This window comes from Saccopteryx bilineata, chromosome 8 (assembly GCF_036850765.1).
Source record: "Saccopteryx bilineata isolate mSacBil1 chromosome 8, mSacBil1_pri_phased_curated, whole genome shotgun sequence".
Lineage (NCBI taxonomy): Eukaryota > Metazoa > Chordata > Mammalia > Chiroptera > Emballonuridae > Saccopteryx > Saccopteryx bilineata.
The window spans coordinates 54,567,727-54,587,340 of record NC_089497.1 but is presented as its reverse complement, the minus strand read 5'-3'; the positions used below and the strand labels follow the sequence as shown (position 1 = coordinate 54,587,340).

General features: G+C 47.1%; 1 protein-coding gene across 2 annotated transcripts in view; it reads left to right on the top strand.

The window, feature by feature from the left end:
• HEG1 (heart development protein with EGF like domains 1) overlaps positions 1 to 19,212 on the top strand; it is a 95,538-nt gene extending 76,326 nt beyond the window's left edge. Inside the window, exons 15-17 of one of the 2 annotated variants that reach the window (XM_066240752.1) lie at positions 5,178 to 5,265; positions 11,530 to 11,704; positions 13,662 to 19,212. In XM_066240752.1, coding sequence (XP_066096849.1) covers positions 5,178 to 5,265; positions 11,530 to 11,704; positions 13,662 to 13,811 — 413 coding nt within the window. In that variant the 3' untranslated portion in view covers positions 13,812 to 19,212. The remainder of the gene's footprint in view (positions 1 to 5,177; positions 5,266 to 11,529; positions 11,705 to 13,661) is intronic. The other variant, XM_066240753.1, reaches the window with a different exon arrangement.
• The last annotated feature ends 402 nt before the right edge of the window (positions 19,213 to 19,614 follow it).

Genomic DNA, 19,614 nt, shown 5'->3' with positions numbered 1-19,614 from the left:
GTGGGTTGGTATCATTCTAATGCCAATTCCAATGTGCGTGTTCTTTCCGCACGGACACACAGCGAGGTAACTCAGTCTGCTGCACCTCTCTGGAGACAGCATCAGCTCCCACTGGTTAAGGCTCAGGCCACAAGGCCACCTCCTCAGAAGCCAGTGGCAAGTCCAAGATGTCGCCTGTGCTTCTGACCTACTGGCTTTAGTTCGGAGGTCTCCTTAACCCACTCCTTGGGTTGGATTTATTTGCTCGAGTTGCTTACGGAACTTAGAGAAACAGTTTACTTACTATATTACCGGTTTATTTTGAAAGGCTGTACCTCAGGAGCCAGCAGATGGTAGAGGTGCACAGGGCAAGGTGCAGGGAGAGGGGGTGGAGCTTCCGTGCCCTTCAGGTGTGTGACTCTCCCCAAATCTCCACATGGTCACCAGCCTGGAAACTCTCCAAACCCTCTGGGTGTTTCTAGAAGTTTCATTACATAGACACGATTGATTAAATCCTTGGTCACTGGCAGTTGATTAGCCTCCAGGCTCTCTCCCCTGTCCGAGCTCAGGAGGTGGGACTGAAAGTTCCAACTCTCTAATCACAAGGCTGGTCTACCTGGCAACCAGTCCTCACGTCCTTAGATGCTTTCCGAAAGTCACCTCGTGAACATAACAAAAGATACTTTTATGGGTTCTCATCACTTAAGAAATTATAAAGGTTTTAGGAGCTCTGTAACTAGAACTGGGACAAAGACCAAATATGTATTTCTTACTGTAAATCACAACATAACAGTTGGCCAAGGTTCTTCTGGAGTAAATAAGTGAAGCTAGCCTAAGCAACAAAGACCCTTCCTCATTGGAAGGATCCTAGGGCATGTCATGGGATTTCAGCCTCAGGAGAATTGTGGGGAACCACAGCAGCTGGAGGGTAGGGGCCTTCCTCTCACACGACTCCATCCTCATCTCTCATCTCTGCTCTTTGCAGTCCACAGGCTCTCTCTCCTTCCCAGACAACACGATGCAAACAGACTTGCCAAACAGCTTTGAGTGTGTGTTACCGGTTTGGCCATTTTGAAAGACGAGAGTCTCTCTCTTTCCCAAATTGAGATTCCTTACCAGGGACTAATTACCCAGTTTGGATCATGTGCTTACTCAGACCAATCTGCTGTGGCCAGAGGATGCTGTTACATGTACAAGCCTGAGCACCCGCTATAACCTGCACAGGGGCGAAAAAGAGGGCTGGCAAACAGTCCAGTAGATTCCATCCAAATAAGCATATAAGGAAGGAAGGAAGGAAGAGTTTCTAGAAAAGGCTAAGGCTCAAAATGGGTTGGCATAATGAAAAATGCTAACAGTGATAACAGCAACATCAACCTAGGATCAAACCACAAGAGCCTGGAAAAGATAGAGCCATTGCTGGAGAAAGACTGAAATGTCAACAAATGTCAGAAGGAAACTGAGACTAAGAACTCCAAGTCCATCATTCTGGAGATCTCCTCACAGTGGAAAAGATAAGACAGACAAACCTCAGAGACACCTACTGCCTTCTCTCTCACCTTAATCCATAGACTTTCAGAGCGCCTGCGGAGCTAATACACATTACAGCTGGTGTTGATTCGAATCCCATGCTCTTGTACATCATAATATGGCCCTGACACACCTGAAGTCAGTACTTGTGTTCAAGAGATCACCTGTAGTTCATGCGCTGACTTCACAGCGGGTATGAGAAAACAAGATCTGTGGGTTATATTGTCCATAAACTTATTACAAGGTTCTAGTGATCTGGCTGCCAGAGAACATCAAACATGCTCTTTGAAACGTTATATATGTGTATAAAAGAAATTATAGATGTGTGTGTAAACAAACACAGTTTCTACATTGAGAGGAGGTCGTGAGTGTGCATGTACATATGAATAATATTTGGGGATAATAGAAAAGCACAAAGACGAGAGTCAAGCGTGGCCGTAATTACTAACTTGTGTGAGCATTTTGGTGGATGCCCTCCCAGGCTTTCTCAGTGCTCATGTGCAGAGGTCTTCTGGCTTTCGTTCTGGTGTCCTTTCCTCTCTGTGTTTCCACACCAGTGCTACCCAAGTCTGGTCCGCAGGCCGGCAGCATCACTGCCTCCTGAAGCTTGCTGGAGATACAGCTTCTCTCCTGGGCCCTGGACCAGACCTGCTGAACCACATCGCTCTGGGTGGACCAGGCATCTGTGTCTGCACAGCCCCCGGGGTTTCAGAAGCTCTAGGATATGCCAGTGCTCCTCAAAATGTGGTCTTTGAACTGTGACTGGGCTGCAACAAGATAGTACAAAAATTGAGAGTAAACACTTAGAAACATTTATGTTAATTTGGTGTGGCAGTGACATCCAAGCATGGGATTCTGTCTGAATATAGTTCGATTGTATTTTATAAAATCACTTCACTGTAGATTCCCTTAAAAAAAAAAAAAAAGAAGGAAAATTTATGAAAATTGGCAGCTGTGGAGAAAGACGAAAGGAGCAAACAAGACTTTATTTTCTTTATTTAAAAGTAATGACCAAAAACACAAGCAAAGAAAACCAAGTCCTTGACCACCGATGGCTTGAACCCTGCTCTACACTGTGTCTGTCTGTTCTGGGACAGAACTGCTTGTGTCCAAGGGGAACCTGCCACAACTGCAGCCACTTGCAAGGAAGGATTGCTTCCAAAATGAGTGCTTGCTCGTTTTGCTGGAAGTGAGAGATTTTGAATCTGGTGCGGAGAGAAAAGTATGAGCTAGAGTTTGGCCTTTAGGAACAGAGGGGGGTTGTTTGTGTGTGTTGTTTCACTGCAGAGTTTCTAAAGCTGGGAAATGGCCCGATCAGGTTTGTGCTCTGAGATGAGTGGGTAAGACTAGGTAGGTGCAGGAAGGTAAGTTGCAGTTGCTGGCGGGGGGGGGGGGGGGGGGGTGGTGTGTGTGCTGGAGATGAGGAAGAGTTAGAAATCAAGATTTGTCTTTTGTCTACTTTTGTTGAAAGTGAAGTTTAAATATATGTGTCAGGAGGTGAGGGAGAGAATTACCTCATTTCAAGGTTTGGCTTTGTTTCCTATATCTTAATACTCCTGGTTTTCAAGATAATCACATTTCAGTGCTATTTATTCAAATATTGTAAAGGGTAGGGAAATGGTTGCATAGCTTGCATTTGCTTCTTTCTCACAGTCTGCCCACTGTCAGCTCTGTGCTCTTCCCTTTGACTTTGCCTGAAAACCAGGAGAGCCTGCTTCTGTTTTAATTTACTAGTGAAAATCCAGCTATTGGCCTTCTTTTCATCCTGGACCTTAGAACCTAAGAGCACATTTTAATTATATTTCCACAACAAGAAAATCAGTCTGAATATTTAATAGGCTTTACTGAAAATACAATTTCCCCAGAAATGCATGGGTATAAAACTTATCAATTAAAATTTTAATACTGTTTATTACATATGATATGTGCCTGCTTATATGACTGCTAATTTTTGGTAATTAAATCCAGTTTGTATGGAGGAGACAACTCGGAGCCTAGCATGGTTGATGCAGTGATTTCCAGACTCTGGTCTTAACTGACCAGTAATATTTCTTATAAAATTGGGGGGGGGGTGTCTATCCTAGGGTTGCCTCCTTTTTTATTTTATTAAGTAAAAGCCTAAAAGTGGCCCTGCATGGTTGGCTCCATGGTAGAGTGTTGGCCTGGTGTATTGACGTCGGATTAGATTCCTAGTCAGGGCACACAGGAGAAGCAACTGTCTTCTTCTCCACCCCTCCCCCTTCCACCACCCCTTCCCCTCCATAAGCCAGCCAAGGCTTGAACCAAGTTCGCCCCCGGGCACTGAGGATGGCTCTGTAGCCTTGCCTCAGGCATTAAGATAGCTCAGTTGCCTAGCAAAGGAGCAGTGGCTTCAGATGGGCAGAGCATCATGGGTAGAGGGCTTGCCAGGTGGATCCTGGTCGGGGTGCATGTGGGAGTCTGTCTCTGCCTCCCCATTTCTCACTTGAAGAAAAAAAAAAGCCTAAAAACAAATTGAGAATTTTTATATTTACTATCACTATAACTCAAAAGTCTAAGAAACAATACCAAAGAATGGGAAACCAAGAGAAGATTTTACATTTTCTCCATTAGTTTTTAAAAACCAATTTTGTCTAATCTGTGGTGGTGCAGTGGATAAAGCATCGACCTGGAACATTGAGGTCGCTGATTCGAAACCCTGGGCTTGCCTGGTCAAGGCACATATGGGGTTTGAGACTGCCTGCCTCCCCCCCTTTCCCTATCTCTAAAATGAATAAATAAATTTTTTAAAAATTTACTAGAGGTGTAATTTACACTAAATAAAATGCACACATATTAAGTGAGAAAAAAAAATGGAAAAGACAGAGTCTTAGAAGAAAGAACAGTGATTAAAACTGAATAGATTTAATTTTTGAAAAGTTCATACATCTCCTTTATTTTTTAAATTTTGATTGTGAATTGGTAGAAATGTCATTAGGGCTGGCCTGCAAGGACAGTTTGGGAGCCACCATTCTAGGGGGAGCTGAGAAAAAGAGACTTTCCTCCTAATCCCATAGGGCAGGAACTAATTTTCCCTCCACCCTTCTAGGTTCTTAGCTGACACCTCCAGACAGCATCATAACAAAATACATTAACGGGTGAATAAAATGGAATCACGTATGTACACACACATGGAAATCCCACAAGACGAGACTCAAAAGGCAGCCCGGACGATTGAGGCTCATAAACCGTCCCAGCTAAGGGTGTACAGTTCAGGGTCTGTGGCTGCCAGTGAGAAAGGCAGTTCCTGGTAGGGTGAGAAGAGCAAATGGTTCGTAAACAATGGCTTCCTTGTCATGTAGGTCAGTCTCTCAGGCGACAGTTATCTCTACTCATTGCTCTATTTCTGGTGCAGACCACCTTCCTAATGGAAATCTCCCTTACACACGGGTAAATAATACTCGTTTTCAGAGCTTCTCCTGTGTCTGCAGTTTCCCCAAAATAGTAAATATGTCCAAGAAGCATACTTTGGGGTGGCCAATTCTGCTACCCCCTGACTGCGAAAATGTAAAGCTCACTCCCAGGAGGCCTTGCTGGGGGCCCAGGAAATGAAAGGCGAGGTCACCAACTGAGTGTGGGGAAGAGATCCTTTCTTTTGCGGTCATTTATTCACTTACTACCTCTTACCAATCTATTTTTTTAAACCTGTTTAGCCTATCAGCTTATCACCGTGGTGATTGCAGCAGCCGGAGGTGGCCTTCTGCTAATCCTGGGCATTGCACTGATTGTCACCTGTTGCCGGTGAGTGACCGAGTTCACATTCTCATTCCGTTTCTCTGCATGTGCTACGCAAGGGCCAGTGTTTACTCTCAAGGAAAGTGTGCGGTGGTTTACAACATTAAATCATAATGTATGACTAAACCATTAAAAAAAGGAGAAAGGAAAATTCATGATAGTGCCATTGGAGGAAAGAAAAGACAGCGAGTAGGACTTAGTAAAGGATATCCCTTTACTAAAAAGGAATATCCAAAAGGACAAGCAGCAAAAAAGATAGATTGCTTCAAAATGAAAACCTTCTCTGCTATGTAGGGAAGAAAAGGTTTTTACCCTTCTAGGCTCTTTGGCTGGTCTAATAAATTAGCAAATGAACACAAGACAGATTAATGGCAGAAAAACAAATTTCATTATGTATGTAGGGGGGTGGCATATATTATGAGACCCCCAGGCAGTCAGGCAGTTGAGGCTTGTATACCACCCTGAGCTAAGAGAAGGGGCAGGGATCTAGGCCTTCAACGGGAAGAAAGCCAATTTACAGGAAGACAGAGCAAATGTTTCCTAGACCAACACTTGCCGTTGCCAGGCAGACAGTGGGACACAGACGGGACTTTGAACGGACGGGCCCTGCCGAGCTCCCGCACAGCTTGCCAGGCCGAGCCCGTGCTCTGCAGTGATCTCTGGTGGTTGCTCTCTGTGCGGACCAGGCCGCCTGTTGTTTTAAGGCAGTTGAAAGGAGGTGTAAAAGCTCTACCGGAGTCGTTTGGGCCTTGATTGTCTTCCGCTCAGAACAGTCTACGTGCCAAACTGGCACATTCTGGGGAAGCTTGTTCTGAACTCCTTCAGCTTCAAAGATGACTACGTATTAAAAAAAAAAGAAAAGAAAAAAAAGCCAGGAAATGACAAGCGTTGGTGTGAGGACGTGGAAAGATTAGAACCCTGATACACTGCTGTGGAAATGTAAGATGATGCAACTTTGAAAACATCTGGCAGTTCCTCAGAAAGTTTAACACAGAGTTGTTGTAAAGCCAGTTGCCACGGCCGCCATCACGGCCGCCTGGCCAGTGCAGGTTCACACTGGATTCGGACAGACGGTAAAGAAACAACAGAGCCAAGAACTGGTGGGCCATTACCTCTAATTCTAGCTTGTACCTGGCTGGCAAGTAAAACACCCACTGGGCTCCAAAACCCATTCATTCAGTGCTCACAAAGCTATTGACTTATCCGAGTTTCCTAGAATCAAAAGTTTCTAGCTCACTAGCATTATTTATCTCTGTTCCCCATCTCCTCCTCTCTGCACAAACTCTGCACAAACTGGCTTCTCCCTCAGCACTCCGCCATCTTGGCTGCCTCTCCTCTCCTCCACGTGGCCTTACTCTCCTCTCCTCCAGCATGGGCTCCTCCTAGAACATAATCACTCTTCTCTAATGCTAAACTCAGGAACCGAGAGAGCAAGCTCCTGGCCTGCCCCACTTTATAGTGTAGAAATCAAAACCTTTAATCTAGTATACAAACAAGGAAGTCTCTGATACAAAGTCACTTATCTGAGGCATAATGGGATTCCTCACGAGAGTGCACCACCCTACATCAAGCAATAGTCAAGGATGTGGAGAAAAGCTTAGTTTTAAAACTAAGCCTTAGGCTATAATGACTTTGCCAGTTTACAGCCTGTCCCCCATACCCAATGCAAACTATAAGCAAGCAAACATATATATCATATTTACAAACTTATTTGACCAACATTCCACCCCTTTTGCTCGCTTCACAATCTAAAGTACAGGTATACCTGCACGAGGAAATTAGGCACATTACACAAATTACAACATGACAAATTATACAATTTCAACAATTACAAAGATACACTTCACCAGTTTCTGAGCACTTTGCCAAAAGTGCAAAATATCCTCGGCCTTCTTTCTAGCCATGGGAAAAGCTTCCCGGAGCAGGGTAGTGCTTCCAGTAAAGCCATCCCCCACCCCCATCAGGGTATTTCACATTGTCCAAAATCCATAAGTCCACCCAACAAAGGAGCCAGTGCTCACTCCGGTCATAGTCCAGGAGTCAGTCCACGCACGTGGGGCCTCAGCCACTCCCCTTATTCCTGCCATCCTGGCAGGTATTACACTGTCCCAAAGAGGAGCACGTGGCAATGGCAGTCAGCATTTCCATCTCTGCTCCGGAGAGCATGATGGCATTCACCCCTATGTCCCAAAATCACCGACCTACCAGGGGTATAGTAGGTACTCCTTGCTGCTGGGCTCTCACCTTCTGGAGACTGTGGATTGCAATTCCAGCCCGATTTTCGTCATCCTCCAAAGAGGAACTAAAAACATCAGCTCTTGCTGCTGGGCTCGAGCTTTGGGCAGCCTCTGCCTTCTCTGCAGGCCTTGCAGCCCCAGCCCTGGCCTCCTGCCACCACTGGCTCTCCACAACATCCAAGGCAATCTGCAACTCACGAACCTGTGATTCCTTCTCCAGCAGCTGCTCCATTTCCAAGTGAATCTCACAAACCTGGTCGGCCTCCTTCTTCGGTGCTTGCTCCAGCTCCATGGTCAGCATCTCTCTCTCCCACATTTGCTCCAGCTCCTTCCACTGCATAGCCTGCTGGTCCCAGGCAGCCTCTTCCACAGAGCTCTCAGTTTCCTCACGCATGGCTGTAAGAGTCAGCCAGCCTACGGCCCTGTAAGGCCAGAAGCCGCCATCGTGACCATTCACATGCAGGTTCTCATTGGATTCGGACAGTCGGTAAAGAAACCATGGAGCCAAAAACTGGTGGGCCATAGCCTTTAATCCTACCTTGCACCCGGCGGGCAAGTAAAAATACACACTGGGCTCCAAAACCCAGTCACACTCAGTGCTCACAAAGCCACTGACTTATCCGAGTTTCCTAGAATCAAAGGTTTCTAGCTCACCAGACTTATTCTCCTCAGTTCCCCATCTCCTTCCTTATCCCAAATACAAACTCTACACAAACTGGCATCTCACTCAGCACTCCACCATCTTGGCTGCTTCTCCTGGCCTCCTCCACGTGGCCTTTCTCTGCTCTCCTCTGCTCTCTCTTCTAATACTAGTCTCAGGAACCAAACACCAAGTCCCGTTCTGCCTCCATTTTATAGTGTAGAAGTCCAAACCCTTAATCTAATATACATAATAGGGAAGTCTCTAATACAAAGTCACTTCTCTGAGGCATGATAGGATTGTACCACCTCACACCAAAAAGGGTGGGACAGGCTTAATCCCAAAACCAAGCCTCAGGCTACAACAATTCTCAACACACATTAATATCACCTGGGCAACGGCCTCTTTAACAAAGTGAGCATAATACATTTTATCTGCCCAACAGGCCCCCAAAAGGACAGCCATGGGGAACCATAACAGCAGCCAGTCCTCTACTCCACCACTCAAAGGTGGAAGTGGCTCCATGCCGATCTGTATCAAATCCTGCCACAGACTACGTCAAATGTAAAGCCAGTAAACACGGCCACCACACAGCTGCCCGGCCCATGCAGGTTCGCATTAGATTCGGACAGACGGTAAAGAAACAACAGAGCCAAGAACTGGTGGGCCATTACCTCTAATTCTAGCTTGCACCTGGCTGGCAAGTAAAAACACACACTGGGCTTCAAAACCCACTCATTCAGTGCTCACAAAGCTACTGACTTACCCAAGTTTCCTAGAATCAAAGGTTTCTAGCTCACCAGCATTATTCACCTCTGTTCCCCATCTCCTCCTCTCTGCACAAACTCTGCACTAACTGGTTTCTCCCTCAGCAGTCCACCATTTTGGCTGCTTCTCCTCTCCTCCAGCATGGGCTCCTCCTAGAACATAATCACTCTTCTCTAATGCTAAACTCAGGAACCGAGAGAGCAAGCTCCTGGTCTACCCCACTTTATAGTGTAGAAATCAAAACCTTTAATCCAATATACAAACAAGGAAGTCTCTGATACAAAGTCACTTATCTGAGGCATAATGGGATTCCTCACGAGAGTGCACCACCCCACATCATGCAACAGTCAAGGGTGTGGGAAAAGCTTAGTCTTAAAACTAAGCCTTAGGCTATAATGACTTTGCCAGTTTACAGCCTGTCCCCCATACCCAATGCAAACTATAAGCAAGCAAACATATATATTATATTTACAAACTTATCTGAGCAACAGTTGCCATGTTGACCTAGCACTTCCACTCCTGGTACACAGCAAGAGAAATGCAAACTGTGTCCACACAGAAACATGTGCATGAACATTCATAATAACCTCGTTCATAATATCCTAGAGGTGACAGTAAACCCAGTATCCATCAACTGAGAACGAGATAAGCAAAATGTGCATTATCCATACAATGGACTACTGTTCAGCCATAAGAAGGAATGAAATACTGATACATGCTATAATGTGCATGAGCCTTGAAAATGTTATGCTAAGTGAAATGAGCCAGTCACAGAAGACCACCTACTGTATGATTCCCTATATATGAAATGTCCCAAATTGGCAACTCTAATAGAGATAGAAAGTAGATAAGTGGTCGCCTAGGGCCGGTTGGGCGGGGGGGTGGGGGTGGGGTTAGAATGGAGAAGTGAGGGCTAAGGAGTATGGGGTTTCTCTTGGGGGTGATGAAACTGTTCTAAAATTGATTTTGATGAGGGTTACACAACTGTGACTATACTAAAAACCACTGTTTGTATACTTTAAATGGCAAATTTAGAAGAAAAAAAAAACAAAGATGAAAGGGGTTACCTGAAATATTTGAGCATAGAGAAGGTGTAGCAGGCACATGGGAGGAGCGGAGACCTAGTGGGGTGCGGGGCTCTGGGCTTTCCGGGAGCCAGTGGGACTGGGCTCCTCTGGGAAGGAAGAGAGAAGGCGGAGTTGGTTCCCCTTCTCTGTCATTATCTATTCAGATAAGGAAACAGTATGACCTTTGATGCAGATGATAAACAATGGCAGGAATTTTCCTGACATAACAGATGGAGGAAGCCTACCGAAATAGCAAGTTCTCTTTTTCAGTGACTGACCTGAAGGGCATTGTAAGTAACCCTGATCTCCAGGAAGGGTGCAGAGAGCAAGTTGCCCTAACTGCCCGTTCAGGAACACAGGCCTCTTGGTACAGCCTTTGCCTGTCATTTACAAAGTTGCCACCAAGTGATCAAAGATAAAGTGTAGGAGTGAAAATGAAGTTCTGGGGCTGAGAGGAGGCGCTAGCGAGGTAACACTGGAGTGCTCAGGCGACAGAAGCCTCCTGTCTGCTAGGGGCCCTGTACAGGGCGGTGTAGCCGTTTGGGGATGGAGCCTGGGACTGTGGACTGTGTCCCTGGAAAGGGAGGCGAGTGTGCATAAGTCAGTCACTGTTTGAGACCATATGCCCCACCCTCCAGGGGCTACACAGTGGCAGGCCTGTTCTGAACTTGCAAGAGGGACAACAGCTAAGCCACACCCTGGTCATTTGGTTTTATGACCTTGAGTGATTTTATGCTGTCCCCAGGAAGTTTACTTACAGGAAAATGAGGTAGAAGGAAGAAACTTCAGATTATTTTACCCAGGGCAAATATGAGTAGAAATGTCTGTTAGGTAGGCAGATAACATGCCATGCATTTCCAGTGCGCTCTCACCTGCAGGGAACTTGTCTCAGGGTTTCCCTGACCCCCTGACATGCGACTGTGTGCAGGTATATAAACAGGCTTTTTGCAAAAATGGCCAGTTTTTATGGTTTGTGAATAGCTTCATGTGGAAAGAGCACTAGCCAAGGCGTTGGAAGGCCCGAGTTCTAATCCCTGCTTTGCTAGTAGCCAAGGGTGGCCCGGGGAACAAGCTGTGTCTCCTCACCAAGTCAGAGGGGCCCCCTCCCCGGAGCTGTTTTAATAAATCCACATGAGATCTAGAAGCTCCCGTGTGCGTTCTGATGCTCAAGCTGGCTGGGAACCACTAGCCTGAAGGCCCAAAGTTCCCTATAGGCCTTTCCTCTATAAATCTTGGCTGCCCCCAAGATGCGCTGATCTCTGTCTCCTGGAGAGTCTAAGTTGGGCCCATTTCAGCTGCATTTGAGAGTCTGCCCATGGCAACCTGGCCCTCCTCCGTTGAAAGAATTTTCGCATCATTTCTTGCACCCAACTGCATTTTTACTTGGTTTGGCCAAATAATGACGACAATAACATTCCTCAGTGGGCAGCCACAAAGAAATACAGTGGTAGCTTCAGGTCGAATTTGCCTTGTAAAATACTAGATGGTGCTTTCACCAACTAGTATCGTTTCTTTACAAAACATATTGAAATTTTCAAATATGTTTTTTACCCCACAGAAAGAATAAAAATGACATAAGCAAACTCATCTTCAAAAGTGGAGATTTCCAAATGTCCCCCTATGCTGAGTACCCCAAGAACCCTCGCTCACAAGAATGGGGCCGAGAAGCGATTGAAATGCATGAGAATGGAAGTACCAAAAACCTCCTCCAGATGACAGACGTGTATTACTCGGTGCGTATGCCGTGCCGAGGGCGACCTCGGGCTCCAGCTCCCTCCGAGAAGTAGAGGGAGCCCGTTTTGCTGTGGTACAAGCACGACAGCTAGTTAAGCGTTCAAGAGAGTGGTGGCCTAGGCCTCTTACATAATTTAATATTCAGTTCACTTATGACCTGTTTGCAAGGAGGCATTTGTTAATTGTGACATGAAGATATGAAAGCTATTTCCACAGAGCACATTATTTTTAGGGAGTCGTGGCAATGATCCTTGTGTTACTGACCTTGTTTTAAGTTATGGGATTGGATACTTAAAGCTAGCGAGAGAATTCAGTGATACTTAGCCTTTGGCCCTATTATTTTTATTTCTTGACTGCCGCACTTGACGTCATATGGTTGGGTAGTGGAAGCTGAGGGGTTGGAGAAACGTATAAAGAGGACAAGTCAACGCCGCCCCCAGCGGGCACTTCTCAGAGATTTAGAGGGTTGTCTGTTCAGGTGTTTAATAATTTGCTATGCCCAGCCCTGGACTGTGTCACTTGGAAAAATGGGAGACGCCCTCAAACCCTTGCTACTTCTGTCCCACATTAAATAATCCCATGTCACATTCCCAGGCACTGCTCAGTTCATTTCATATTACACTGCGTCAGCCGCACAGCAACACACCTGGGGATATCTGAGCTGAAAAATAAAAAGATGTCAGGTGACTTCTCATGCCTTGTGGAGCTGTTGGAGCTATAGCAATAAACATGAAAACTTGCCCCATAGGGACTTAATAGCACTAGGTAATCCTGTGACAGAAACCACACCTGCCCTGGTTGCTATGGGGATTAACCATGAGGGCTCAGACTTTGGATGGGAAGGGCAAGTTCATGCCAAGAAAGCTATTGTTTCGATGGACACTTGGAAAAATAGAAACCTGGAGGAAGAACAAGAAGATAGGGGAGAGACGGACGCAGACACAAGCTTAGCTCTAGTTTAAATGGTCCTGTTGGTATTTACGCAGGAGGAGTTTGTTTCGTTCTGTCAGGAAAGTCCCTTTGCTCTATCAATGGCAGCCATAACTAAGCGAGTAGAGGATCTCACCCAGGAGTGGCCGCACCCTCACACCCTCGCTGGGGTCTCCTCAACCCTAGCGTGGTGTGACCACAGAGCAGCCCACAGGCCTGCAGGGTCATAGGGCCCGGCTGTGTGTTTCCATGGTGTTAGCTCAAGAATTACATGAATAGATAGAGTCAAGAACTTAAATGAACCCTGTGTTCATTTCAAAAATCAGCTCCGTGCTCTGTTGGAGCAGAGCCTGACCTGTGGCCTGGAGCCGTCCTGGGTGAGAGTGCTGTCAGTCACAGCGGTCCCGGCTGCCCTGGGCCTTCCCAGGGTTTGTGTTTATTATGCGCAGTGTCTCGTGCTTGCTCTGCCTGGCGAGCGTTTCCCCTGGTTGTCCTGGACGACAGCCTCCTTAAAGTCCCCGCCTCTCGCCCAGGGACCTTCCTGTGCATGCCAGAGAGGCCATCACAGCCCACTAAGCTGGGACCCAGTCACCTAAGAATGGCTGTTGGCCTCCTGCTTTGGGGTCCTAATGCCCCCTCAGACAGGGGGTCCCCTGAGCTTGAACACTGTGGAGTTCAGCTAAGTGCCCGAGAGGGTGTAAAGCTGTTGTGCTCCACAGAAAGAGACACTTTTTTAAAAGGTCAAGCTAGTAATCAGATAATAATTAATCTTGATAATAATCAAGATAACAGTTAACCCAGGTCTCTTCCGACGTTGGTCTAAAATCACTGCCTGCCCTTGATTAGTGTGTTTTCTATAAAGGGACGGCCTGGGGAAGGGTCCTGACTTCTAGGTCAGACCTTGCTCCGCCACAGGTGAGCTACCTCGGAGGTTTAGTCAAGGGCAGCATCCTTTAAGAAAAGGATATTACATTTAAACCATGCATAATAAATTGACTTATTTCTTCTTTTCTCTTTGGCCACCAGCCCACAAGTGTAAGGAATCCTGAACTTGAACGAAATGGACTCTACCCGGCCTACACTGGACTGCCGGGGTCGCGGCATTCGTGCATTTTTCCGGGACAGTATAACCCATCTTTCATCAGCGATGAGAGCCGGAGAAGAGACTACTTTTAAGTGAGGAGAAAGCAGAGCCTGTGGCTCTGAGCGAGTGGCCCGGGACCGCTGCTGCTCCGCGGACTGCAGCAGGGGAGCCCCACCGGCCGGCTGCTCCCAGGACATGCGGAGCCACACCGGAGGGACAGGCAGAGAGAGACGGCGTGCGGAGCGTGGCCACAGCGGAGGGACAGGCGGAGAGTGAGACGGCATGCGGGGCGTGGCCACGTGGAAGGGGGCGGATGGAACCTGTGCACATGGCACTGCAGGCTGTTGTTACTGTGAATGTGACCTCGGGCCAGTACCAGGAGCGGCTCTCCGAGTGACTGCAGCGTGACCACTGGCTCCAGGGACGTCGCCAGCAAGGGCAGACCCTGAGGCACCCGCAAGGACCCAGTATTTTCTTAGTGCGCACTTTAGTCAATTGGGTAGGGAGGTCTCCTTTTGGATTTTTTTTTTCAAGATTGTTTCAGAAAGAAGGCCTCTTTTCCCCAGACACTTCCATAGGTCTCCATTTGGTGATTAATTTACAGCAAAATACCAGCTCTTTAACTGTATCCTGCCCAGTATCCGTGTGCTCACCAGTAGATGATGGTGATGAGCTGACCACTAAGGTTTGGAGATGCTGTAGGTTATCGAACAATATTTTAATATGTTTCTAGATTTTTTGTGCTACAGTTTCCAAGCCAACCCCCAACATGAGAAATTGAAATTTGGGAGGCACAGCACACAGCTCCAGTTTAGTTAAGGTAACACATTGATTTAATAGTATTTTTTCCTTTTGCAGTTAAATCTCACTTTTTCAAATAAGTCTGGATCAGGGCAAGACAACTTGCATTTGGTTTTAGTGAGTGGCATCCAGCTGCCCCTTAGTGAGGCCCAGCAAGCGGCCTCGGGGCCCTGGGGCCGAGCGCAGGCCCGGAGGGAGGTTAGAGGTGCAGGCCGTGGGGCACGTCTCAGGCCCGAGGATGCAGTGTGGTGCCTGGACTCTGGCCTTCAGCCTTGAGGTCAAAGCTGCTGCGTATGGCATGGAAGTGGAGAGCCAGGTGCAGGCTGGAGATGAGCTGGTATTTCACTAAAAAGAAAGGGCAGCCTGTGTAGTCCCTACAGCTGACTATGGTTAGAGGAATGGGCTGAATAGGCAGGCTCCCTTCCCTGAAACACCAGCGCTTTGGGAAGGGAGCCGTGCGGGTTCCCGAGGAAGGACGGGAGCTGGGACGGAGCCGCACGTAAGTCCACTGACCCCTGAGGGCTTCGTCTTTGACTGCACCCCGATCTCAACCACGGACGCGGTGTAAACTCTCAGCCAACTGCTCAAAGCTATTTATTCGCTGAAGAAGTAACTTATTTTCGCTCATCCAGTAATTTGTACCTCTTTATATTACTCTATAGTTCCCTCCAGGAACATGGTTCTATTTTTCTTTCTTTCTTTTTTCTTCTTTTTCCAAGTAAGAGGAGGGGAGATAGACAGACTCCTGCTTGCACCCTGACCGGGCTCCACCCAGCAACCCCCATCAGGGACCATGCTCACAATTGAGCTATTTTTAGTGCCTGAGGCGGAGGCTCCACGGAACCATCCTCAGCACTCGGGCCATGTGGTTGAACCAATGGAGCCATGGCTGCAGGAGGAAAAGAGGGAGAGAGGGGGGGGAGGGGCAGAGAAGCAGATGGTCACTTCTCCTGTGTGCCCTGACCGGGAATTGAACCCAGGACATCTACATGCTGGGCTGATGCTCTACCACTGAGCCAACCAGCCAGGGTCAGAAACATAGTTCTAATCTAGCCAGCATTGGAGAACGAATGACTTCTGGACAGGTGGGGAGGTGGGGGTTTGCCTTCAGGAAGGAAATGTTGTGTGTCCTATTCGTTATGCCTGTAACCTGGGTCCTGCAAGGGGGGCACACCCAGCACTCAGTGTCTTGACCCGCTCCTGTGCAACTGTGACTATCCTTATCACCTGCTTTTGAGATGTCCTAGTTTGGGATGAAGTGAAGAGAGCACAGAGGTTAGAAACCTGTTCCCACCCTGAAGCTTGGAGCTCAGTGGAACTCACAGTTTTGGAAATGGGGTGGATTTGGGGAACAGTTCTGTCCTGGGCATGGCTGTTTCTTCAGGGTTCTCTAACCTCTTCAGAATGTATCGAATCCTCGTTCTGATGTTATCCTCATCCTAACAGTTTCAAGTGCAAACTCCTGTCCCGTGGTTTCCATGGCGCATCATCTCCCCGCTGCAGCAGGATGCAGGTCAGGTGTGAGGCCTCTTACAAGTGAAATTGCTCTCATCTCATGAGATAGATACAAAAAGAACTCTGTTTTTGTCAGTGGTGCCACCTTAACATTTCAGAACATCTCCTTTTTGAAATCTTGGGCCTTGCATGTCTCTGTGGAAACAGCCCTTCGAGCCTCATGGCCTCACATCCAACTGGGGAGCTCCGAGCTCCTGCATCAGCTCACCTGAGCCAACAGACTTGAAGTGGCCGAACTTCTGGCTCTCGATTGGATCCTCAGTCATCCCCAGGACCCAGAGCCCTGGGGGGGGGGCTAGTCTCGGTTGTACGCGGCTGCCACCTTTAGCTGACGTCACCTGACAAATCATCTCCTATAACTGGGCCAGACGCTGTAAGCTCCACAGAATGAAGTGTTCTGTCCCAAAAGCATTCTTGAGAATTCCAAAGTCCAGAAAAGTGTCCTGTGATCTCCAAGAAGACTTTCCTTTGAGTGGGTTTGTGCATATGAAATGGATTAAGAATGTTGTTTTTCTTTTACTGTGAAAAAAAAACAGGCACCCAGCAAGGTTGAGTTCACATAGACTCTGCAGTTTCTGGGAGGCATTGGGGGTGGGGAGGTGCACCTCCAGTGTGTGAGGGTCTAGGAAGGCATGACGGTTAGCCAGTGCCAACTGCCCACCCTGGCAGAGGAGGGGAGAGGCTGGCTTCGCCCTGCTTGGGGCCAGTCCCTCCAGAAGGCTCCTGTCTGCCAAGGGAAACAGCTGGCAGGGTAGCAGCAGCCTCTGGACTGAAGGACTGGGACTGGATGCACCCCTAGCCAATAGAAACTCTCAGCTCTGGCACAGGTGCTCAGGGTCAGCCCTGCACCTGGAATTCATGAAATGCCACAATCCTGTGTCCCTGGGTGCAGCCCACAGCAGGGGGAAGATGGGAGGAAGGGGTAAGTGACACTTAACTGTCCATGAGACTCTTAAACTTCTGTAGGGAACAGTGGGGCCGCATGGAACCCACCTGTCCTGTGAGCAAGGTGGTTCTCAGAGCAAGGTGGTGCCCACCTGCTGGTCTCCTAGTATCTGTGGGTTTTGTTTAAGCTCTTAAACAAAAGGTCTTATTTCTCATGTCTTTCCCTCCTTGCACCGTGAGCCAGCCCAGGGCTCTTAGAGACAAAATAGGAAGTCTGATTAGTCACATAGCATCTCTGGTGGTCTCACGGTGGCCAGGCTCTGCGCAAGGTACTGGGCGAGAGAGTGCCCATTGCTTGGACATGGGAAACTCCAGAGGGGACAATCGCCTCGGAGAGCCGGAGTCAAACCCTTCGCCTGGTTTGCTCTTCTCACCGTCCCTCCCTGCCTCACCATCCGGTGTACTTTAAATGTCAAAGGTCACGAGAGAGTGGGCTGAAAGTACGTTCATTTTTGTTAAAAGAATCTTAATATTATTAAGCAATAACTAAACTAATGACATGAAGTGCAAAAAAAAAAAAAAAAAGGAAGTTGCTCCACTTTAGAAAAGGTCCTTTCAGGTTTGTCATTTACGTGTATTTCTTGGACACTGGCAGTCATCATCAAGAGAAGAGTGGCTGGCTCGTGCTCAGCAGGCAGCATGTCGGTGCGGGGCTTGGGGTGTAGGGGTGTCGGGATGGCCTGGGTTTCTGACACACAGCCAGACTGAGACGTCCATCTGAGGGCCGCCTGGCCCTGCTGCCGTGGTAAGGCCGTGCCTCCCACGTATTGGGGGCGTAGTTTTGTGAATATTATCAGGGTCAGGAGCATATTTAGTTGAGTATCTTAAATGCTGACAAATTCTCCTTTGACAAAAGTTCATTTTCAGAAGCAGCTAAGTCATTCAGAGCCAGAATTGCCGAGTGGATAGTGTAGTCAAGCTGGCAGAAAGCACTGGGGTCAGAAACCAAGATGTGCTGAGTAAGTTCTTGAAGAGTAACTGAAAGTTGGCCCAAAGGGGAGGGCAGCATCTTTTCAATACAAGGCTGTTTGGCTGCCCAAGAAAACGTCTTTGAAAGATGGCATTTATTCAGATGGGAATGTTTCCAGAGCAGACGCAGCAGGCGTGGCCTGTGGGGCCTCTGCTAAGCCGCCTTGCCCGTGGGTGCAGTGCCCACGTGCCCGGGAGCTCTGGACCTTCACCTGGAGAAGCGGGAACAGTGTCATCCAGCTGCTCCCGGCCCAGGTTAGCCTGTCAGACCCAAAACCTGGGTTTGACCCGTCGTTCCAAGATACACTGATTTCAAAACTAAAGCAACTCTTTGGAGAGAGGAAGAGTTTCAACACTTGGCATCTTATTTAAAACTACCCTTAATATCAGAGATATTTGTTTCTATGTGAAAACTTTTGTGGGGTTTAGAACGGACATTTTATTTCATTCGGGGGGTTCTTGTGTGAGTTTTTGAAAAAAGATATATGGTTTTGTAGAGTTGGCTTTTGAGTACAGTGTGTGTTTATTTCTTTTTCTTTTCTCCAATCCCCAGAGAAGAAACTGGTTAAAATACAAAGAACATTAAACTATTAAATGTCAGTTTATTTGTTTTGCTAAAATATCTTTTCACTAGTGTTATAATCCATCCTATTTGGGGTAAACTGCTCACAGAAAAACCTGTGAGACCGAAGGGGACAGTTTAGGTCTGAAAAGAGACAGCTCTTAGACTGGCTCTGTCCCCTTGGCATTTGTGAAGAGGACACATTAGATTCTGGTTTCATTCTTGTTTTCTGAACAGTCTAATGCACTTCAGATGTAGAGTTACTGGGCAGGAAGGATGGGACCACACAGGGATGGAATGGAACCAGTCTACCTGGGAAACTAACCCGGACTCATTTATTTTTCTTACTACCTTGGTCTGTTTCTTTAAAAAAAAAAAGTCTTTCAACGTGGGTTGTTGTGAGTTTTCTTAATGTTTGTGTTCCTGGATTTACATTTAAATGAAGCAAGTGGCTGGAGTATGAGCTTCTTCATGTCCTGGATTTCTTTTTGCAAACCTTTACGCCTTGGCCCCGGTTGATTGTGTTCAATCCATTATGAGAATGTTATTTAAAGTTGTATTATAATTGCAACCTCCACTAATTATCCCGTACTGTAGAAGCAAAGTATTATTTGTAAGAATTCGGTTATTTTTATACTTATACCCACTATAAATCTGGCGTTCTAGTCAGTATGATGATGCAATAAAATAAATATCATTTTCATTGTGTTTTTCTTGTAACAGCAAGCACACCAGACAGAGGGCAGCAGACTGGTTTTCGTGGGGGCATCCCGTACACCAGGGGTCCCCAAACTACGGCCCGTGGCCGCATGCAGCCCCCTGAGGCCATTTATCCGGCCCCCGCCGCACTTCTGGAAGAAGCACCTCTTTCATTGGTGGTCAGTGAGAGGAGCACATTGACCATCTCATTAGCCAAAAGCAAACCCATAGTTCCCATTGAAATACTGGTCAGTTTGTTGATTTAAATTTACTTGTTCTTTATTTTAAATATTGTATTTGTTCCCGTTTTGTTTTTTTACTTTAAAATAAGGTATGTGCAGTGTGCATAGGAATTTGTTCATAGTTTTTTTTATTTTTTTTTTTTTTTTATTTTTTATTTTTTT